This window comes from Nicrophorus vespilloides, unplaced genomic scaffold, assembly GCF_001412225.1.
Source record: "Nicrophorus vespilloides isolate i.1.1-1 unplaced genomic scaffold, Nicve_v1.0, whole genome shotgun sequence".
NCBI lineage: Eukaryota > Metazoa > Arthropoda > Insecta > Coleoptera > Silphidae > Nicrophorus > Nicrophorus vespilloides.
The window spans coordinates 66,575-89,621 of record NW_017096834.1 but is presented as its reverse complement, the minus strand read 5'-3'; the positions used below and the strand labels follow the sequence as shown (position 1 = coordinate 89,621).

At 36.4% G+C, this 23,047-nt stretch overlaps 4 protein-coding genes across 5 annotated transcripts in view; 1 reads left to right on the top strand and 3 right to left on the bottom strand.

Annotated features, from left to right (window-relative positions):
• Positions 1-675: 675 nt before the first annotated feature.
• LOC108558284 (DNA repair endonuclease XPF-like) lies at positions 676-1,341 on the bottom strand (the record flags this gene model as incomplete). Its single annotated transcript, XM_017915152.1, has 3 exons — positions 1,160-1,341; positions 931-1,098; positions 676-880 (listed from the first exon to the last, which is right to left on the bottom strand). Coding segments are annotated over exons 1-3 (474 nt in total), but the record flags the coding sequence as incomplete, so codon positions are not given.
• A 540-nt stretch (positions 1,342-1,881) lies between these two features.
• LOC108558286 (xyloside xylosyltransferase 1) lies at positions 1,882-3,108 on the top strand. The gene is made up of 3 exons (XM_017915155.1): positions 1,882-2,374; positions 2,429-2,567; positions 2,627-3,108. The coding sequence occupies exons 1-3, from the start codon at positions 1,927-1,929 to the stop codon at positions 3,105-3,107; spliced, it is 1,068 nt and encodes a 355-aa protein (XP_017770644.1). The 5' UTR covers positions 1,882-1,926; the 3' UTR covers position 3,108.
• A 710-nt stretch (positions 3,109-3,818) lies between these two features.
• LOC108558289 (E3 ubiquitin-protein ligase MIB2) lies at positions 3,819-8,237 on the bottom strand. Of its 2 annotated transcripts, XM_017915159.1 has the most exons (9): positions 8,058-8,237; positions 7,887-8,001; positions 7,482-7,821; positions 7,309-7,424; positions 7,065-7,250; positions 6,714-6,862; positions 6,432-6,647; positions 6,203-6,377; positions 4,401-6,133 (listed from the first exon to the last, which is right to left on the bottom strand). In XM_017915159.1, the coding sequence occupies exons 2-9, from the start codon at positions 7,942-7,944 to the stop codon at positions 4,401-4,403; spliced, it is 2,973 nt and encodes a 990-aa protein (XP_017770648.1). In that variant the 5' UTR covers positions 7,945-8,001; positions 8,058-8,237. The 2 variants fall into 2 exon arrangements, with proteins under 2 accessions (XP_017770647.1, XP_017770648.1); XM_017915158.1 differs by having other exon boundaries at positions 3,819-6,133; positions 7,887-8,237.
• A 1,463-nt stretch (positions 8,238-9,700) lies between these two features.
• LOC108558288 (alpha-mannosidase 2) overlaps positions 9,701-23,047 on the bottom strand; it is a 34,666-nt gene continuing 21,319 nt past the window's right edge. Inside the window, exons 2-4 of the mRNA XM_017915157.1 lie at positions 14,559-14,961; positions 12,938-13,030; positions 9,701-12,827 (exon numbers count right to left, since the gene is read on the bottom strand). Coding sequence (XP_017770646.1) covers positions 9,810-12,827; positions 12,938-13,030; positions 14,559-14,849 — 3,402 coding nt within the window. The 5' untranslated portion in view covers positions 14,850-14,961 and the 3' untranslated portion in view covers positions 9,701-9,809. The remainder of the gene's footprint in view (positions 12,828-12,937; positions 13,031-14,558; positions 14,962-23,047) is intronic.

The following is a 23,047-nucleotide window of genomic DNA, read 5'->3' as shown; positions in this document are numbered from 1 at the left end:
TCGAAATCCCGGCTGGCTCAAAATCCCGATGTTCGAAATCCCGACGTTCGAAATCCCGGCTGGCTCAAAATGCCGACTATATCAAAGTCCCGACGTTCGAAATCCCGGCTGTATTGAAATCCCGACTATAACAAAATCCCGACGTTCGAAATCCCGGCTGGCTCAAAATCCCGACTATATCAAAATCCCGGCTGTATTGAAATCCCGGCTGGCTCAAAATCCCGACTATATCAAAATCCCGACGTTCGAAATCCCGGTTGTATCAAAATCCCGACGTTCAAAATCCCGAGTGTATCGAAATCCCGGCTGGCTCAAAATCCCGACTATATCAAAATCCCGACGTTGGAAATCCCGGCTGTATCAAAATCCCGAGTGTATCGAAATCCCGGCTGGCTCAAAATCCCGACGTTCGAAATACCGGCTGTATTGAAATCCCGACTATAACAAAATTCCGACGTTCGAAATCCCGGCTGGCTCAAAATTCCGACGTTCAAAATCCCGACTATGTTATAATCACCACTACCATAATCCCGACTATATCGAAATCCCGACAGTGTCTTTAGTTATTATAAATTTCTACAATAACATTTTTATGGTAGTCGGGATTTCAATATAGTCGGGATTTCACTAGACGGTCTTTCGGTTGTCGGGTTTGCGAAATAGACCCCTTCATACCATGATTTCAAAAAAAATAATTACCTTATTGTGTTGTCTAAACAATCTTAAAACAAACGCTTCTTGACAACTCTCCAAGATCCTGTGAGCTTGAAGGACAATGAAACCTGTGATCTTATCAATTGGAATTCGTTTTTTCAACATATCCACCACTAATATCCTTGTGGTTACAAAATGTATTCCTCCAGATAAATAGATGTCTTCTCTAAAGTAACAATAATTAGATTATTATAAGATTGATTGTAACTGTTTTACCTCTCTGTTGTACTGGTGGAAAAGGTAGTTGTGTGGACATTAGGATTATTAAGTTTTTCCACATAATATTTTTCTTCAAATTCTGTGCAATTAAGTACAATCACCAGGTTTCCAGGATCACAGTACACTTTGAATAGATTGATCAATACCAAATCCATGCTGAGACCCCTGAAATTATAACAATAATGGTATATTAATTGGATATTTCTTATATTGTGCAAACACTCACTTCGCAGTTACGACTAAACCGTCGTTGTGAACAATATCCAAGAACATCTGAGTTTCGTACTCGAGCATCGGTGTTAAATCTTTATCTTCGAGTCCTTCCATTTTCAATTGTTTTCAATGTGATTTTGTTTGTTTAAATTTCTAGGTTAAAGTTGTTTTGACGTTTGAAACGTAGTTTGAAAACAAAGTATGTGTAGGAATGGTAGGCGCCAATTGGATTAATCCAATTTGAATGAAAACTTTCAAAAGTTTACTTTTTTCCTTACAGTTAAATTATAATCAAACGTACATTAATTGTAATTATGAAATTAAGAACAAGAAGCAAACTTTAAAATCTTTGTAAATTAATTGAAGAAAATTTTTGTTTTTGTTTAACATTATAATATATTTGAACAAATTGAACTACGAACTTATTATATATTTAATTTAGGAAAGTTGTAAACGGACGAATCGATTATTGGAAGCAAATTTAGTACTTAAATAATTTTGTTTCAAAAAAAAAACTTTTGTAATTACAAGATTCTAATGATTGCATTGTGTAAATTAATAAAAGTAAAGTAATTATCTAATTACAATTAAAATATTCATGATTTTTGATACATTTTATCCTATTAGAGAAAAAAGTTTTCAAAAGTTTTATGGGTTTTAATTGAATAACTGCGACATCTGCTGTTTCATAATCTGAACCACATATATTTTTGTTTATTTTCTTTCTGACGTTTGTGACAACATTAGGTTATGTTTTTGTAAACAGTTTTCGTTTTTATTATGTGTCGTTTACGTTTTTTGTTTAATTTATCGATAGTTCTGACGATACTGGTGCTCCTCTTCTACCTCTTCACCATTTACGACAATGATAACAGTAAATCGCAGCTGCGGTTATTCAAAGCGGAGAATGTTGAGCCGATGGAGAAGGCGATCAAACTGGACAACGACTACAATTTGTGGCTGATCTTCACCAAAGTCATAGACAAATCCCCGCTGATGTACAACTTCAACAACCTGCTGAACAACCTCATGAACGTGAGCTCTGTCCCATTGAATTTCCACATCATCGTTGATGAGCACTCCAGAATTCTTGCCCAAAGCGAAATCAACAAAATCATCAACGCCACCAGTATTAATGTGCAATATACGTTCTACGATATACAGACTTTAGCTGCATCCATCCAGGACATTGTCAATGCCATGACTCCATTTTTCAGTTCCAGGCCAGGTAAAGATTAATAATTCTCTCTTATAGGATTAAGTAATATTAATTTTATTGTAGGAACGTATTATAGTGACGCTCTGTTTTATCTCTCTTTGGGTCTGCATCGCATTGCGAAAACCCAAAACAGAGCAATTATATTGGACTGTGATTTACATTTTAAGGAAGACGTATTGTTACTTTTTAAGGAATTTGATAAGTGAGATTACTTGCTAATTAATCCTAATTACGATACTGATTTGTTTTGTTTAATTTCAGTTTTGGTAATGGTACTTTATTTGGCTTGGCCCCTGAACTGTCTCCGGTGTACAGACACATTTTGTACAGTTTCAAGCAGAAGCATAACTCTACATTTGGGGACTTTTATCATGACAAGGAGGTGAAGGCGGGCGAACCTCATCCTAAGGGTTTCCAGGGATACAATTCTGGCGTGATCCTGTTTAATCTGAGTGCAATAAGAAAGAGCGAGGCTTATAGGGAAATTATCAAGAAGGAGAGTGTCAGCGCGATGGTGGAGAAATTCAAGTTCAGAGGACACCTCGGAGACCAAGATTTCTACACTCTTGTGGGATACGAGAGGCCGGAAATGATTCACACGCTCAATTGTGGATTCAATAGGCAGCTGTGCACTTGGTGGAGGGACAGGGGTGGCTACAATGACATTTTCAATGATTATTTTAAATGTAAGCATAAAATCGTTGTTTTACATGGGAATTGCAATACTCGAATACTTAAGTAAGCTTTACATACTATTGTATAAATATCATTTTATACTGTATTTTTTTTATATATATATATATAAATTTATATTTAGAGTTTTATAAAAATCCTTACAAGAATCTTGTATTATATACATATATCAATTGAATTTTTCAAATTATAACGAAATAAATATACAAATTATTCAAATGAAATCTATTTATTATCTTATCTTTTTCGTTATTTATTTAATGAAACAATGCATGAAAATAAATGCATTGTGTTGTGGATTGATAAAGAAAAGAAAAAACGTTTTCGTTTCGTATTTATTATTCAAACATTTAAAATACCTGAAGCATAATATAATAATCAGCGTTTACAAATCATGTAAAATTACATCCTTTCTTTGCTTTTTTTTTTCGTCGTCGTCGTTCTCTGCCAGATCAGTCGGAAATTCAATATATAAATGAAAACTAAAATCCATCTAATACAAATAATAGTAATATTTCGCGTTCCTAAATGTACACTAAATAAATTACGTTACGTAAAAATCAAACACATTTTTTTTTTAATTATAACTTTCTTATATATATATCACGACATTTCTCTCAGCTTAAAATAAGTATGCGTATGCGAAACAAAGAAAGAAAAAATAAAAGGGAATGAAAACTATTGCGATGTAAAATCGTAAATATTTAATTATTGTTTGAATATATATATATTTATATATCATATGTACAATGAAACAAATAAAAAATATCTCTCAAATCGCATCACAGAAAATTAAATAAATTATTATTTAGGATTGCGAACACGAGAATTGGCATAATATGTATATATATATATACTATTTCTTGTCTGCAATGTACTTTTTTTTTATATACAATCAATATATATGTCCGTCCATTATTCAGCAACCCGTTTTAGCTTCAATTAGATTTTCGTCTATTTTTGTTTGTAACATATATAGCAGTCTTATCATATATATATTGAGACGCCTCTTATGCTTTTAGTATGCATAGAAGATGACTGCTTCTCTGATCATCGTCCTAAAATTATAAATATATCGGTGAAGACAATTCACGAAATTACACTAAAATATATATATATGTCCCTTAAAGGAAAGGAAATGAACGTTATTAGTTCAATCGCAAATTATATTGTTGTGCAGATTTGAACATCTTTTGTACGCAAAAACCTTCCTGGACAGAATTTCCTTTCTTGTGGGCAGTGAAATTCAAATATATTATTTCTCGTTAAATATATATATATATAAATCCTCTTGTCTTTAAAAAATCTTTAAATATGTAAATATATATATAGTAAAAAATAATTAATAAACTGGAATTTTCTTGGATATTGTCTTTCGACACATGTGGCAAATCTTCAGGGTATCTGCGCAACGCGAACACGTGCCGTGTCCGCAAAGGAAGACAACGTTTCTCCTCCGTTCCATGCAGATGCTGCACGCCTGCAACTCTTCAAATTCAGCAACTTTCGTTTCCAGGTAACGCAACCTCTCGGCGCTAGGTTGTCGATGCTTGTACGGTATCAACCTACCGTCCATTGTTACGCGTCTTAGAACGGTGTCTCCGCAGTCGAAGCACTTCCTTATGCGAGAAGAGCACTCCTCGCAGGCTAGCCTATGGTTGCAGGGTTCCAACGTGACGTTCTGTACAGTGTAGTCGGAGCAGACAGAACATTCGGCGGCTTTGGGCTTGGTCTCGTTCTCGTACGAATGTTCGCTCTTGTGGCTCGGAGAGCCTTCGGAAGATGAACAGCCAACTTTTTCTTGTTTATTCTGTTCGGTTTTGCGACTTCTGCGCTTCGCGCATTCCACGTTTTTGCTTGGACTACTCCTAGCGTTTTCAGGTAGGTTGTAGCCTTCGATGGCACCGGCTGCCGCACCATCTTCCAAATGTAAGGTGTGCACATCGCCTATTATATTCTGCAACAGCTGGTTACTGTCGACGACGGGTTTATAGCTCTTCAAGAGTTCCTGCAGTTGAGAATCATGAAGTTGACTCAGAGCCGTTTGTCCTTTGGCGTTCAGCAGTTCCAAATCTATATCTTGCTGAATCAGGTAGCAGGCAATCGCTATGTATTGTCTGTTCGCGATGACGTACTCGGGTAAGGCTTGGAGAATCATGAATATGTCGGGACTCTGCTCCTGCCGGATCTCAGTGCATACCTGTGACATCCTCGTCAGTACGATATGCAAAGCAGTAAGTCCATCCTCATCTTTGGCATTAATATCGGCTTTCAGCTTGACGAGCAGCTCTATGATGCTGCTGTGTCCCTGGCTGACCGCTAAGAGGAGCGCGGATTGATTTCTGTTGTTCCTGAGGTCCGTGTCCGCGTGTCCATCCTTGACTAGAGTTTCTACGACGTCCTTGTGGCCGTTCAACGACGCTAAATGAAGTGCGGAAAAACCGTCGTCCTTCTTCACATCAACTAATTGTCTGGCCTGCGCCAGCAATTTCACAGTTGCGAAATTCTTACCTTTCAGCGCCGCGTGATGCAACACGTTGAATCCGCGCTTATTCCGAAGGGTGAAATCCATACCGGAAGCAGAGCACAGTTGTTCGATCACTTGGAAACTATCCTTACCAATAGCGTCGTGCAGGGCTGTATCGCCGTAACAATCTTTGCTGTTCGGATCTGCTCCTGCCGCCAAAAGGACCTGCACACATTTCGCTGGTTTCTTGTGTGCGGCAATGTGCAGAGCGGTGCATCCTCCTTTGTTCGGAGTATTCAGGTTGGCACCGGTGTTTATAAGTAATTTCAGGATCTCCGCCTGATTCCCGAATGCAGCATAATGGAGACACGTATCTCCATCGCTGTCCTGACAGTTAACATCTGCGCCCGCCTGTATTAATACCTTGGCTATTTCCAATTGGCCTTGATGCGAAGCCACCTGTAATGCCGTTTTACCACCGCTCTGCATGTCTACATAGGATATCTTTTGAAGCAGTTTGACGACGAGACCCAGATTACCCTGAGCCGCTCGAACGAGCTGATCTGCAATACTATTCCTTTCAGAACCATTCGACGGTTGCCATTGCACTGAAATTCATAACAATAAAATCCGAAATATATATATATGAATAATTAAAAGAAATTGTGAAAACTTACTCGAAGGTTCTTGTCTTTGGTTTTGTGTCGCTTGCATAGTGTTGGCCAATTCGGCGGCGCTCCCAGGAACGACTCTGACGCATTGTGGATTCAAAGTCCAAGCTTGACCATCCAGTTGCACCCTCAGATCTCCATCGTGATACAGCTTAATCACTTTCCCCAACTTGCCTATAGCCTGTAATCATATTCACAATAAATGCACGTCCATTCAAATAGGATTCAAACGAACATTCTTCATTATTTCGATCCATTCGCCGTGACCTTTCTGCAATTTTTTTACTTCATCTTCATCGCATATAACACTGACTATATCACCAACAGCGAAACTGTTAACCTTGCAGAGACTCTTTGGGTTGTACGTCCATCGATTGTTGCAACCCTCGTACTGAACTCGTATATCTCCCTTGTCTGTAACACGATGGACAGTGCCGACTTTGTCTATGAACTAGAAATAAGCAAAAGTTTTTTTTTTTTAATTCAATCGTCCTCTTAAATTCTTTTCAAACTTTACCTCTCCCATCTTGGGGTTCCAACCGCCGTGACCTTGCTGCATTTCCCTCAACTGCTCGATGTTGACTAATACCTGTACTTTATCTCCCACACTGAACGGTACTGGACCCAAGCGGACAGGCTTCACTTGCACTTGCTCAACAATATGTCCTTAAAATATGCAAATATAATAAATAGCAGGCAACCGAACGTGAAAATGTAATAATTAACCGCAAGTTTTCTAATTGCGATTTCATCAGCAATATGAATTATGTATTATTGTACATCAATATATGAAATCATAAAAAAAAAGAGGAGAACTTTCACTTTCGCTAAACTATAGTTTTCTCAAATGAAATTGTAAGGTAATTACCTAGAATAGGCAGGTGTTCAATGTAGTAACGCCCTCCACTTGCTGCTTCAACATATTTTATATCGCAATTTCCCTTGTGGCCCAATCTGTAAACATTTGTTGAACCATTCGCCCAAGTGACATTGGCCACTGATCTGCTGCTCTCATTATCCCAGCCTCTGATGTCCAACACTTTACCCACTTTTCCTGGTAAAATAATCAATAGTTTGGAAAACATTCTTCTTGTTGAAACTACATTTATTACCTTGACCACCATCTTGGTCTCCCCATTCCCAATTGAATCCCCTAACTACTTTGGCTCCTTCGAATATACCATACAGCTCACCTTGCATTGCATTTCTCCTCACAGGTAAATCAACCCTTCAAAGACACAAAAATAGAAATTACATTAAAAAAAAAACCACTATTGCTTATTACCCAGAGGATGTGGCACTATCAAACCTCTTGAATGGATGATTCAAATTATGCATATTGCCATGATAGCACATATAGCAAAGGTCATAGTCAAAGCATGTGATGCATTTAAATCTCATCCCTGAAATACCTTGACTGTTGCAACCATCACAGGCTATGTTCTGCTGTTTAACACCGGCCTGTGCATTGTCTATTACCCTCAGATCAAACTTGTTTGTGTATCCAACTCTGTAGTTTGTCCTGGTGCCATTGTCCCATTGCACCACCACAGTTTTATCAGGGGATCCCACCGTGCCGGACTTCCCAACTTCACACACTGTTCCCACATAACCTTCACCACCATCTGAAACACAAACAATGCAGTGCACTCGTTATATAAACATACGTTTAAAAATAAACCGCAGTTACCTTGATCACCCCAAGTCCAATCAGGACCTCTTACAATCCTTATTCCAGTCGAGAGCATTATCCTTATCCGAGGAAGATCCTGTTCAGTCGGGGGGAAATTACGCTTTTTTCCTAGCTACTTAATCAGTTCAGAGTTTAAAGTGCGCACTTTCAGCAAGATCACGAACTCACATAATAATTGCATTTATTTCTTCGATTATCAACAATCGCAGTTCTGTAGTAAGTTCAGAGCAATAAACGAAACTACGTCTCTGCTTTCGACCACTGCATTCGATAAGCCCAGCCAACTTGTTTTGTTGTTTGCTAGCTGACATCCATCGCAACTGATTTCATTTTGACGGATAACACCAATAAAACTTATGGATGCAAGTGTACCAACCTCTACCAACTATCTAAATCAGAGGTTCCCAAACTTTTTTGTGTCGTATACCACTTGCCATGTTTTTCGGTTTTGGGTAGACCTGATATTGATTTTCTGTAAATTTATTATTTATATTGGGACATCTTTATAATTATTAAGATCTTTGCTCTGAGACTGCGCGTATTCTTGAAACAAGATGATACTGGTATATCATTATGTGCAGATTTTTACAAGTTCAAAATGTATTGCGACCACAAAGCGAATGCCTACATCCTACAACTTACACAATTTTATAAATGTTTTACTTCATAGGTACTTTTATAAATAATGTATATGTCTTTATATTATAAGATAGTATAATGCAAATAAATAAATAAATTATATCACAATCATATTGGAATTACTTAATTTTTGTGAAAGTTATACAAAAGGAAAACAGGACGTAGCTAAATGGTAGAGGTTCTTCCTAAAGGGAAGAAGCAGGAGAAAGAAAAAAAAAAGTTTACTTAAAGTTAGTTATAACTTATTTAGATTTCTATTAAATACTAAAATCTTAGCTATAAGTAATTTTTAAATATATAGTAAATATTCTTATGATTCTCATATATTATTACAAGTTGTTAAGATAAGATTGGTATGTGGTATTTCCAGATACTCGACTTCGATTACGGTATTATTTTGTTGGTGGACAATGAGGTCTTTCACATTGAGAAAGAGCACTCAAATCTTTAAATGATTAATGTAGAATATTTCTTTTTTTTTCATTATGAAAGACTATTAATTTTTGTTTGCTTTTAGATAAAGGTATTAAAATGAAAACAAAGAAACTATTTCGTTCAATTCATTTATTTCTGGCATAACATTTCATTTCTTTTTTTTTTGTGGAAATAAAAAATAAATTAGGATATATTATCAGTCTGAGTCATACATGCGAACAACAATTTGCTTTCCATTCCGAATCCTTACATTGATAATAATAATAATAAAAAATAATAATAATAACATATCTAAACTAAAGTTGACGATCGCAAAAGTAAAGACAAGTTTAAAATTAAATTCGCTCCATTTTAATCTAATACTGTTACGTGTTTTCCATGTCGTTCGTGTCTTTTATTTATGCTTCATTTACAAATAGAACTTTGCGTTTGCTTCAAAATGAAACAGATTGAAAATAATAATAATTCGTATGAAATAAAAGTCATATTATGTCTTTAAATCTGCTTCATTCTCATGGTTAAATCAGTAGAATAGAGGGCAAAAACAGTAATAAAGAAACAGAGAACGGAACACAGTCGCACTCACACCATTTAAATATATTAATTGTTTCAATCTTTCTCGTCTTAAAATATAAAAGTTCTCTTTCTTCTATATACAAACATTATCTACAACTCTTTTAAAAACTTAAATCAAAGAAATAATTATAATAATAATAATAATAAAAATAAAAGAAATCTATCTACTATACAATTTAGCGTTTTCTTTTTTTATTTTCTTTTTTAAATTCATGTTTCGTTATTTTCATTCTTTGTTAAAATCTAGGATCACAAAAGTGTAACTCGAACTCAGTTGAAAGTAATGTTGTACGTCTGCAAAGCCATGGTGCTGATGTTGATGTCGGAGAAGTCTTTGATGGAATCGCCCGTCGTTTCCGTTCCCGTCAGAGTCGTCGGGGTGATCGACTTGACCCGAACCATGTTGAAGTTGGCGCCCGATTTCAGGCTGCTCACTTGGCACGTGTAATTATGGTTCACCGAACACATGTAGCCCTGCCTGTGCATGACCAGAAGGGCACTGTTCGAGGGGAATTGAGTGTAAACGGGATCCGGCTGCGTCCTTAGTGTGACCAAGTGGAAGTCGCACGGAAACTCGGCGTTGATCAAATTGATCACGTCCTCACGGATCTCGATGCCCTCCTCCAGGATGAACGCGCTGAACGGATAGTTCAGATTGTTCGATTGGTGATTGGCAAACAGAGATGGTCTTGAGTAGGATTCGATCTTCATCGGTTCGTTGCCGTTGAAGGTGCGCAGAGTATCACCGTACTCGGTGTTCTCGAAACGGGTGTTTTCCTTCTTCAGTTTCGACGGTGAGACGTCTTCGAGGAGCATCCAGAATTTATGCGTGGTCTTTCTGTTGTCCACAACGCCCTCGCCCATTCCTCGGGAGTCGTCGTAAAGCGTCCTCCTGTCCAGCATCACCTCGAGGAATCCGGGCTGCCAGCTGGCCGCACCTTGAGCATGGTTGGTCAGCAGCGAGATTCTCATGGCATCGTCTTGAATGTAGGCCATCGTCGTAATTGGAAAATAGTTTCCTTCGATGCCGATCTTCTCGACTTTGGTGCGCTTCTGCATCGAAAAACCATTCGAATCCGTGTAAAACTCTGGCGGTTCTCCGTTCTGTATTTCAGTCACCAAACGCATGAACAACTCCGTCTCCCTGTTCTTAGGCGGATTCTCAAAGTCGACCACGTTCTCCACGTAAATGCCGTCGGAGATGGGTGAATCCAAGTGATAAATACGGACCGTGTGAGTGAGGAACGGACCGTAGATCACAGTTATTTCGCTAGAAACCGAACCTGAAGTTATGATGATGCTCAGCTGGTCTTTGTACTGTTGCAAGACATCCTTCTCGATTTCCCTTTCGTTGGGGTCCGGCATGAAGAGATACGCGCCGGAGTGGAATTGGGCGCTCCTGTAAGCGGCAAATTGAATTGCGCATTGCGTCGTCTTCCTCGTCGCCTTTCGCGTTATGCTCTTCATGAAGCCGGTGTTTCCGTTAAATAAGATACGGAATTTTTGATTTTCTAATTGTACATCCCCGGTTTGGGTATTTTTGATTATGAATTTGCTGCTCTGGAAGTTCTCGTCATTCGGTTTACGGTGGCAACGATTGCAGTAGATCATCGCCAATTGATCTTCCGAAACTTTGTACGTTATGTTGTAAGTAGCTATAGAGAGCGGTGGTAGAGATGCTACAAAGACTAGCTCGTACTCGTCCGGCGATATGAACAGTCTGTTGTCGGTGTAATTCCAAACTGGGTTTATTTGTATCTGGATCTCTTCGTTGTTGCTGTTCAGCACCCTCACGTCTGGGCTGTTGACCCTCAACTGGATGTATTGATCCTGTCTCTCCGTCTGCGAATTAAATAGAATTATTTTCCTCGACTTTCCCGTCTCCAAAACTATTATCGTCTTCTTCGGGAGCTTCTCGTAAGAGTCCCGCTCCAAATCGCTGAGCACCACGTTTCTTTCTGATTTGATCGGATTCGTCAGCATCAGACTTTGCAGCGCGTTCTGCTGGATCTTGACGGTGTCCCTTAAACTCTCGAACAGTTTCAGACCGTAGTCGCGCATCACGAAGGATTTGCTGGTGCCAGTTATGGCGTCGTGATGTTGGAATAGACCCAAATTCCTTCTGGCCATCACCAATTTCTCGTAATCTCTTTCGAGGATCTTGAGGTACGGTAAAATATTCTTCTGGCGCGCACTGTTTATTGCTATTGTGTAAAGGATCTCCGAAGCCCTCAGGCTGTTCTCCAATTCTCTGTCGAGGATTTTCATGAAGGGCCTAGTCGTAAAGTATCCGGACCAGTAGGCCGGTCTGCCCTCCGAGAATATGTCCGAGTAGACGAAGAAGTCTCCACGGAGAGTGGGGAACTGATCGTAGCGCTCCAAGATGGCATCGAAGTAGTCCTTAGGCGTTCCGAACACGATTTCCGTTTTGTACGTCTCTTTGTTGGCGTTCACGTAGTTGACCAGTTTCATGTAATTTGTGTACTGCTGGTCCCATTCCTCAGCGACGTTGTATCTGAAGTCATCCCCCAGAGGCATCAGGACGACGTTGTGCGGGAACAGAGAACCGGTCCTCGAGTACTGCTCCAGCAGTAGCTCGCTCTTCTCCTTCACGTTCTTCTCGGTGATCGCTTGCGCCTTAACAGAATACTCCGTGTATTCGCCGGGCACCTTACGGAAATCAAAGTTCAGGCAGACGTACGGATGAGGACCGCAGCTGTGCTTTATCGAGTATATGTCGAAGGGTTGATTGTGGGTGAGGATCGTTCCGCTGTTTCCGCCCCAATTTGGCACCCACTTGAAGTCGCCGTACTGCTTCAGCGCCAGCCACTGCTTCCACGCGTAATGGATCCGTTGGATGATGGTGCCTTTGACACCGGATGCTGCCAGCAGGTAGGGCTGAGTGCTTCCGTGACCGAACGGGTCAATGGACCATCCGGATCTCGGCTTTATGCCAAGATTCGTGAGCACCCATTGATGCCCTTCGATCAGCTGATCGATCATCGCGTACATATGGGCATTCGCCTCATCGGTCATCACCCATCCACCGGTTGTGATCTCAAGACGTCCCGAATTGACCAACGCCTTCAGCGCCCGCTGTTTGCTGGGGTGCGCCACCTCCCACCAGGCGTTCAAGAACGCTATCTCCGACCAGATAAACGTTAGATTCTTGTGCTGCTGCAGCTTCATCACCATGTTGTTCATGATGGGTCGGGACTGATAATGGAAGTAGTTCTCGAAGGTCTTCAGCCAGCCCGGATCGTTATGCGAATGAGGCACTATTATCACCTAAGAGGGCAAAAGAAAGAACAATATAAAATAAAAGAATACAAAATCTCAACTAGCGTTAGAGAAACTTTTTGATAGGGGAGGAAGGGATTTAGGGTATATCTATTTACTTTTAACGGCGGACGTTCGGGATCCATTTTCTGGCGCTCGAACCGGTCTTCGAACGGCTTATCCCAGTATTCCTTCATTTTCATCCACGTCGGCTGTAAAATAACAGAAATAAAAAAGAACTTTTACAATCACCGTACATCACAGCATTATCATGAAAATAACTTTACAGGGCAAAACAAACCAATTAATTAAAATATTTACAAAACATATCGATTTCGTTATAATGGGAAATGCAACTAACGACTAAATTTTAGTTAATATTATCCAAGTTACAAATCCTATTAAAACAATTGCATTCAACATATTACATTTGTTTTTAAAGCAAACACAACTGATTTTTCCATGATATTAAATAACAAAAAAAATATAATAATTTTTCCATGACTCAACTAAGCTACGGAAAATCGCTCATCCTAAATAACATTACATAACGGTCATGACATTGTTCTGAACACAAAGAACTTAGTATATCTGCACGACTTCAATGTATTTGAGAACGTACGAGCATAATCTAACTTAAAGCAAAATACAAAACCTAAATCATTATAATTTTTTTTATATCATATTTGTTTTACGTGTAAAAAAACGATGAAGAAACATAAATTATGTAATAACTGCAATTCTAATTAAAATTATAGATTCTGGAAACTAACTTCCAATATTTTGCAATTCAATTGGTTCTTGCACAATATTATGTTTATTACAATAAACAAACAACTTTGTTGCGGTTGATGTGAATCTAAGTTGAATGCTTGGGGAAATCCGTAGGTGATTAACATCAAATGACGAACATTATGTTTGAATCGACTTAAATGCAATTAGACAATATTAATTGAGAAACGCGCGCCGTAACGGATTTAACGCTTCGTCAATTAAATTTCTAAACTGAAGTGAATCAAATGGGAAAAGAAAGAGTAACGTAATTAAAATATTCGTATTTAGATGCACGAAGATGAAATCTTGGAAAGTCCTCGTCTTTAATGGGCATTGCTCGAATGCATAACCATGAACAGCGAGAGAATAAGAATAAGGGAGAGAATCAAGACTGCTTCTAATTTGATAATATAAAGTCATCAAGGTTGCTCTGCATCGGTGATTCGAAAACAATGTTTTCGCTTGTTTCTCGTCCACAGCCAATCTCGATAAATGGAATAAAAGCATCGGACCACAACGAAGTTTGTTGTTTTATTCTTTTCTTTTTTGTTCGAAATTGATATTGATGAATATATCAGTGGGGGTGGGTTTTGCGAAGGCGGCAGAAGTGATCATAAATCAGAGCGTTTTGAATTCGGATCGTTGTGGGGAATCTCGAGGGGGGCGAAGCAGGACGATTACCATTTTTTGATTTATTTAAGTCGCATGTAATTAGAATAAATTACAGGGTAGGGTCTCATATTTTAAACATACCCAGGTTCGCGTTTCCCTTTTTCTCAATTTCTTCACTCTTTTTTTTCTTCTGTTCGCTTCTTTTCTTCATTCCTGTTTTTTTTTGTTTTAATTTATACACCCTTGCAGAACGCGGAGAGTGCTCGTAAAACATAGGCGCGGCTTTAAAGTGCAAATTGGGCCGTGCATGTAAGGGTGTAAAGGGCAAAAGTGGAGAGAGAATATGTTTCTCACCTGGAATTCGAAGTCCTTGAAGACGTCGACGGTATTGACGTCGACCTCGGCCGGTGCCAGAGTCGGGCACGTCTCGAACTGCCTGCTCGTCTTCCTCTTCGAACCGTCCTCCGATCTGGACTCTTCCTTGCCAACACCTTCGCCGACGAGGGCGGCCGCCTCCTGCGATCTCGCATCCAACCTAGACTCGTTGGAGTTGCTCGCATAGTAGATACAAAGAAGCACCGTCAGGAAGATCGCGCTGAGCGCGAAAGCTTTCGGCGATATCCTTCTGAATGCCTTCACTGCCATGTTTCCTTTTTGATTTTCAGCTCTTCCCGACAAACTCGATTCCAGCTAAACTATCAGGTATATCACGTTCTTAAAGTATTGATTTCAAACGGTGCCTGGTCCACTGCATTATCTGTAAACAAAAGAAATAAGAACGTTTAGAAAAATAGGCGGTATGAAAGATATGAAGAGGGTTAAAACATCTCGGCACGGCGGAGCCCGATCCTGCGACTCGGACCAATTAACGTGCGCGTTTTTTTACGCGCTTTATTTACTTAATTGGCTACCTGGAATTACTCTAATTAACGAATTCGCCGACATGCGGTGACATCAAAACCACCGACAATTACCCAACGAAAGATCAAGGCGAAAAAATAGTCCAATGCGTACTCGAACGTAATTCGAACAATGCTGTACCTCTCTCTCTCTCACTCTGCGCAAAATTCAAAGAACAAGCAAAATTGTCAAGACATTTTCCGAGTATAGACACACACAAATGTGTACGCATCTAAAGAAACGAAACTTGCAGATAGTTATTTTTTAATTAATTTATTCCTGCATCTAAAATTCTCTTAATCATTCGATAATTAATCTATTATTAAAGAAAACTATGAAAAAGAGTATTTAGTTTGTAAACATGCAACAATTTTATTGAAAAATTGATCTAATTGAATCATTTATGAAAATTTATTAAGTTGACTTGAATTTTGATTTAAAATTTAAGCAAATCGGTTACAATTAAAACTATATCTCTATACATATTAAAATTGATGTGATTATGTAGATTCAGTCCAAAATTATTCAAGAAAAGATCAGATTGGATTCGATTCTGCTGAACAGAATTTGCATATCGATATTTCGTGGGAAACGCAGTGTAACAGGGAAGGATATACGCAATGTATTTCATTTTATGGAAATCCATATGATTGCAGCGTGTAATTTAATGAGCATATCTGCATGTAAATAGTGCAGATCATGTGCATATCTATATGTGCAAAAGTGAGAGAATGGTAGAGAGACATGAGAGAGGATCAATTGGTCGGTGCGTTGTTTGAGTTGGTCGGTGGCCGACGGTTCTGTACGTGTTGGAGCAGTTGTCGCCAGCACACAACCAGTTCGCGAACAACTGCAAAATGCCGGCAGAGTAGAGGAATAATATTGTGCAAATAACCGCACTCCTCTAGTCTGTTTAACTGGTCACCTCTTCTCCACTAGCACAATTGCTCCATCTAACTGTAACTAATAATTAATGGAATACTGAATTTTTAGCCATAGAAACTAGACACATCGATTTAGTGGAGAACATTCGACACAACACAACCGTTATTATTACAATTATTATTGTTAATATAGTGTCTCTTAGTCGCCATAATAAATATATACATCAGCATAAAGGTAGCCTTCATCGAGACCAGCTACTGAAAGAACATCGCTCATATTTTCATCCAGACGCAGAATTGGCAAAATTCGTATAAGAGCAGTCTTATAAAAATCGTGCTTACTCCTCAAACTCCCACCCCTTGCTTAGTTAACTTAGTAAGGATTTGTAATTAGTCTTAGGAAGAGCGCTAAAGAATCAACTATTGGGTGAAGAACCACAATAAAGCAAACACTTTGAAGAATATTTTAATAATAAACCGAAAGTAAAAGTCGTTCAATTCATTATTTACCAAACCTAAGGCTCCACAACAGACAACAGAAGAAGATATCCCACAGTGTCTAGAAAACCATCCCTGGGACACGACAATTCTTTTGTCAATTCAATAATAACCAATTTCGAATGCTGATCATTCCCAAATACAGAACACATTGTAATTAACATCGAAACGTAACGAACAATAGATTTAACAAATTATCATTAAAATTGTAACGAAAACTATTCTGTTTTTTTTTTTGTCTTTTGAAAATGTTAGGAATTGTTATCAAAAATTGTATTATTTTCCTTGGATTGGAGCGAAAATTGCTCAATTACTGTTATTGAACTTATTAAAAAAAAAACTGTTCCTAGAAGAACGTGTACTTTATTATAACTAGAACGAAAACTGTTCTATTTTTATAGAAATTGGTTTGCTTTTTCGATTCTTTCTAAAATTATTAATAACATATTTTGTATTCTGGTCTAAAATTACATTTCCTATCTCTAATGTAGAAACATTTTCATTGTTTATTTGTAATTTTTCCCTTACATATCTTGTATTTCTCTAAAAAATCTTTTCAAAAATTAAAATTTATATTACTTTTATTATAGTTCATTCATTTTCTTTAGATTTAAACATTTTCATTATTTTACTGTAATTTTATAAAATCTTTTATTTATTTTGGATGAAATGTGTTCAAAATATGAACATTTCTTAATATTTAACATTGATTGATTAATTTGATTTTTCTCAAAATATCAATTTTTCACCTGAGATCTTTATTGAATGATACAATTAGTAGTAGTAGTTTCCTTGAGCCAAGAAACAAATTGATTTATTAACGTTTTCATCGCGCACTTCGCCAAATCGAATGATCTTAATCATCATCCGTGCTCCTCTTTCCTTCTTCTCCGTGTATGAAACGGTTAATTCAATTGGATCTTCCTGTCCGATTTATTTACGGCTTTTATCGGTGCTACGTGATGTTACGCAGTGCTTCTTTCTAAACCATAAATTTTCCTACAATCGAATAACATTTATTTAAATGAAATACCTTTCAAATGTATTCTAATAATCTATTGAAATTTTATCAAAGTATCTTTTTTGTTTCCTTGTAATTACTTAGTAATTAAACAAATAATTAATGATGTAATCTGTGAACATTCCACGATATTGTAAATAGATATAGAATGTATTATAAATGTGTGAGAAACAAGTTGAAAAGCCTGTGCGATAATCTTACGATCAAGAAAATTGGTGTTCTGTGCATTCGTGGGATTTCTTTTAAAAATATGTTGCATGTTGACCATCGTTATTGGATTATTCGTTGCGCAATTCTTAAGACACGTGTATAACTACGTCTCCACTTTTTTCTTCCTTTTGTATTCTTTCTGCTTTCCTTTCGGATGGCCGAATGGGAATTCCGAATTGCAGGAAACTAGAGAAATCGGGGGAGCCCGAATTTAATGCAATGAAAATAAAAAGTGGAGTGGAGTGGAGACGACGCAGGAGAAACGCGAGATGATCCTCGTCCTCCCAAGAGCTTATCCAAACCTATCCCTCCGCGCGCGTCATTTCTTTGAAACGAAAATACATTTCGATTCTATATAATTTCTGCGCAAACAAACTTGCCGTTCACGTTCCATCTTATCCGAGAAACGGGCATTCGAGGAGAAAAAGTAAAAGAAGCAAGAAATGCGGATGTGTATTCGTTTGAGATTGGAGGAGGAAACGGATGAATCCGCATTCCCAAATTTACTTCCGTGTATTTAAATTAAAATTAGGAAAGGAATTTTTTTTAGTTATTTCCTTTGATTGCCTCTTTTTTTTTATTATTAATTTATTTACATTTACCGGTTAAAGTGAGATGAAAGAGCGCTAAATTTAAATCGTTTACAATAAGCTGCAGAACAAGTAATGAAACCGAAGTTGATAATATCGAAGTTCGTTTTCTTATTTTGCTATTCAATCAAGTTAACGACGTCCGAGATGACGAATGAAGAGCGCGTAGCTTAATTGGATTTTTAATCCCGCTTAATTATGAATCGGGCAAATCTGTGCACGCGGCGGCTGCGGGGGTGGCCTATTGATTTCGAATTAGATCGGATGAGGCGGCTGCAACGACGGAAGTGGATGAGGAGGAGAAGGAAGAGAGGTCGTTTTCATTAAAGCCTTCTATCGGTAGGATTCTTTAATCGGTAATCCCTGCATAAACGAACGTTAACTAATGGTTTGTCTGTAATTTGGGCTGCCTAATCGTGATCTAATCCTATCCGCAATTAACATAATTCCGAGCGCTTTTAATTAAATGCTCGTTTTCAAACATTTTATGTTCTTTTCGTTTGTTTAGGTTTTCCTGTTGAACCGGAAACATCGGTTCTCGTAACCAGGAGGAAACACAAATTATATTACGCTCGGGAATAGCAGCGTTTTCAGTGAAAATCCTTCTAATTTATTACCAATTACGCTTTTAACGCTCATCCTCCTATTACGTAACGAATTGTGCATTCCGTAAGTAAAAAGGTATTCAATAGAATGTACACAGACACACAAAAAATAAACATAAAATACACAAATCCCAATTACTTACAAAACTATAGTTTTATATAAAACTGTACAAAAGTTACAATTTAACATTGATCTAATCATTTCAAACTTAAATTTTTATTTATTTTTCATAAATATTGAAATCATGGAACAAATTCGATATTGAAATTAGTTCTGACAGCTGACGGGTGTCTAGATTTAAATAAATTTAATAAATTCAGATTTATTAGTATAATTTTCTTAGATAATCAAGTGGATTCATAATAATTTAACAATCCGCAATAAAGAATTGTGTAAAAACTGTTAATTCTTCATATTTAAGTCATAAAAAAGTACTAAATTGGATTGGATTAAGTTTTGAATTTACTTTTGGAACAACTTGTTTTTTCATAATTGTTTGCCTTTGAAGTTTTTCTGTAGTCATTACTTTTGACAGCTACCAACTTGATTTAAATAAATTTCATAATCAAGTGGATTAACAAAAATTTGACAATCTCCAGTAAACGATTATGTAAAATCAGACAACTTTTCATATTTAAATCTTGAAAAAGCACAAAATTGGATTGGATTAAGTTTTAAATTTACACTTTTGAAAGTTACCCAATAGATTTAGAGGATTGTTTTTCATAATTGTTTATTATGTTTCTCTGTTTTAAGTAGGCATGTGGATTAAAGAAAAGAATTACTTTTGACAGCTACTTACTAGAATTAATTAAATTTCATAAATATCGATTTATTATTATATTTTTTTTAGATAATCAAGTGTATTAAGAATAATTTGATAATCCGCAATAAAAAATTGTGTTAAAACTCTCAATTTTACATATTTAAATCTTGAAGAAGGACAAAATTGGAATGTATTAAGTTTTGAGTTTACTTATTAGACAAATTTTGAAATATTAAATTTTTTTTCCTACAAATTTGTCTATTATGTTTATATGTCTTGAGTAGTCAAGTGAATTAAAAAAAATATACTTTTGATTTAATTAATTTAAAAAAAATCATAAATATTGATTTATTATTATAATTTTCTTATAATCTAAGAATAATCTGATAATCTGCAGTAAACAATTATATAAAAACTGTCAATTTTTCATATTTAAATCTTGAAAATGTACAAAATTGGATTAGATTAAGGTTAGAATTTACCTTAGAAACGACTTTTGAAAGTTTCCCACTAGATTTATGTTTTTTTCATAATTATTTGTCTATTATATTTTTCTGTCTTAAGTAGTGATATGGATAAAAAAGAAATCACTTTTGACAGCTACCTACTAGATTTCAATAAATTTCATAACTATTGATTTGTCATTACAATTTTCTTAGATAATCAAGTGTATTAAGGATAATTTGATAATCCGCAGTAGTAAATTATGTAAAAATGTGTCAATTTTTCATATTTAAATCTTGAAAATGTACAAAATTGGATTAGATTAAGTTTAGAATTTACTTTAGAAACGTTTTTTGAAAGTTTCCCACTAGATTTATATGTTGTTTTTTTCATAATTATTTGTCTATATTTTCTGTCTTAAGTAGTGATATGGATAAAAACAAAGAAATTACTTTTGACAGATACCTACTAGATTTCAATAAATTTCATAACTATCGATTTGTTATTACAATTTTCTTAGATAATCAAATGGATTAAGAATAATTTGATAATCCACAATAAAAATTGATGTAAATACTGTCAATTTTTCATATTTAAATTTAAAAAAAGCACACAAAATCGTATTGGAAAAAAACATTAAGTAAATTCAAAACTTAAATTTACTTATTGTTTTTTTTTTCATAATTTTTGATGCATTATGTTTTTTGTTTCTTAGATAATCAAGTGGATTTAGAATGATTTATTGAAAATGTATAATAAACAATAGCGATTGAAAACGTGTAGAAGAAAGTGAATTCTGTTGGAATTGTTAGAAGGTGCATGAATAATTTCAAGACGTGGAAAAGCGTTGCACCAGAAGACCGAAGAACCGTGGGCCTGGGTAATAAATGCCAGACGTCTAGCCTGTACAGATAAAATCACTGAATGGGGGGATTTGCATAGAGGCGAAAAACGACGTGCATTATTTCGTCTACTACAATTGTAAACTTGATACTTCTCGCTACATTCGAGACTCATCAATTGCATATTTCATACCGCTACGAATCGACCCGCGATAACGAAGAAGAAACTCGAATCCAAGAGTGAATATGATACATTATTAGATTCTGATCTCAATTATAATTTATAATCTTATTTAATTATACTTAATCTATTTAATAGGGGACGTTTTTAAGAATATTATAAATTAATAAGATTGATTGATCTTTTTTTACGACTACAAAGAAGAAATGTTATTAGTTCTGTTTATAATGAAAAGCTAAATTTATGCAAAAAAAAAGATCAATGACCGAAGACTTTCATCCTTTCCATATTTATTACCGATAATCATTATATATTGGAAAGTGGAATGTTTTACGCAAATTGTAGAAATTTATGTTTTTATTTAGATGTAAATGGCGAAAGATGTTTGTTTCTAAGATAATATTTAAGAAATTTCTAAAATTGTTATATTTTTTTACTTGTAAATTACATGTGTATTCGAAAACCATTAGCGGAATCAATTCAGTTCCAATTGATATATTAGAAAATCAATAGCAATTTTGATACAAACAGAAACCTAAACGTTTCCTGCTTATATCGTCATCGATTGATTAATGATAAGTGTAATTGTTGCAACCAGGACAGAAATATTACATAAATATTTTGTAAATTTATGTATCAATTGTTGGTATTTGATGCAAACTATATTTTGTAGTTATAATTGGTTTTGTGATCAAAATCCCTCGGTAAATTGAAGCGACATCTGTCGCGACTAACTGGACATGCACTCGCAACAGGATTAACAAATCCAATTATGCTCGAAACATGGCGTTAATGAATGCACTATGCCTGTTCGAATGGATATTTTAAAGTTTTAATGTTTCCTGCGACCGCACTGCAAAAGCGCACGTTCCACCACAGTTTTACATCAAAGGATGGCAGCATAATTCCAACGATATTTCCCCCAAATTCGTTTGATGAAGGAGGGAAATAGCGTTGAGAAATTTACGCAATCGATAATCTTTGTTTTTCTCCCTTTATTCCGCATTTGACGGATGAGGTGAAAACGAGGCTGGAAACTTTCTCGAATGCAATTTTAATCAGCTCCTCTGCAGCAAGGAGCGGGCGAAGTAAACTACTATCTGTGCATTATAAATTACGTGCGGATTGGATCCGTCCGCAGAAGAAGACGTGAATCAATGATGAAGACTCATTCACCGGATAATCCCATTGTTACTCGAAAGTGAAAATGAGCGCACGAATATAACACATATTATTGTTTCCATACCGAAATACTGTTGTTGTTGTTGTTTGTTGTTTTATAGAGCAAGGCGTTGCGTGTTTCTGCTTGAAATTGAGATCACGATCATTCGATTTCCTATGTAATTACCACCATTCACAATACCTAAACAATTTCGCGTGCGAAATGTCTTCGCTGCAGTTTACTTTCGAAAATTGATGCCGAACGGGCTTTTAAAACGTGTATGTATATAGTAATAATAATCATCATGATGAAAGTGGAGCGTGAAGATTTAATGGAGCGACTTGAAGGTCGCGCACGTTAAATCTACAATATACCCGAACAATGGACTTTGTGAATTTAATAACCGAACGACAATTGTGTTAACCTTGCTTATCAATTATTTAGATTACCTTGTCAATTGTTACCTGTAAACAACCTAGTTTCAATGATTAGAAATGATCGACGTTATTGATTATTCATTTATCATTATTTCATGTTTGAAAACGAATTACAGCCAAATGGATAGATCCACAGTGATAATTGTATATACGTTACATTCCCCAAATATCCAGGTTTCATGTGCATCTTTCGGATACATTCTATCCATTATAGTTTTTGAGAAAATCACTAAAATATGAAGACACTGCTTATATTTCATTACTTTATTTGTGAATGTGAATTACAGCCAAATGAACACAAC

What these genes read in the sequence shown, in the direction of transcription:
- LOC108558286 (XM_017915155.1), top strand. Translation starts at nt 1,927, where the DNA reads ATGTGTCGTTTACGTTTTTTGTTTAATTTATCGATAGTTCTGACGATA. An exon ending in ATTTTTCAGTTCCAGGCCAG is followed by an intron (nt 2,375 to 2,428) that starts GTAAAGATTAAT and finishes ATTTTATTGTAG; the next exon opens with GAACGTATTATAGTGACGCT. An exon ending in CTTTTTAAGGAATTTGATAA is followed by an intron (nt 2,568 to 2,626) that starts GTGAGATTACTT and finishes GTTTAATTTCAG; the next exon opens with TTTTGGTAATGGTACTTTAT.
- LOC108558289 (XM_017915158.1), bottom strand. Translation starts at nt 7,944, where the DNA reads ATGCTCTCGACTGGAATAAGGATTGTAAGAGGTCCTGATTGGACTTGG. An exon ending in AGACCAAGATGGTGGTCAAG is followed by an intron (nt 7,251 to 7,308) that starts GTAATAAATGTA and finishes TTATTTTACCAG; the next exon opens with GAAAAGTGGGTAAAGTGTTG. An exon ending in TGAACACCTGCCTATTCTAG is followed by an intron (nt 6,863 to 7,064) that starts GTAATTACCTTA and finishes GCATATTTTAAG; the next exon opens with GACATATTGTTGAGCAAGTG.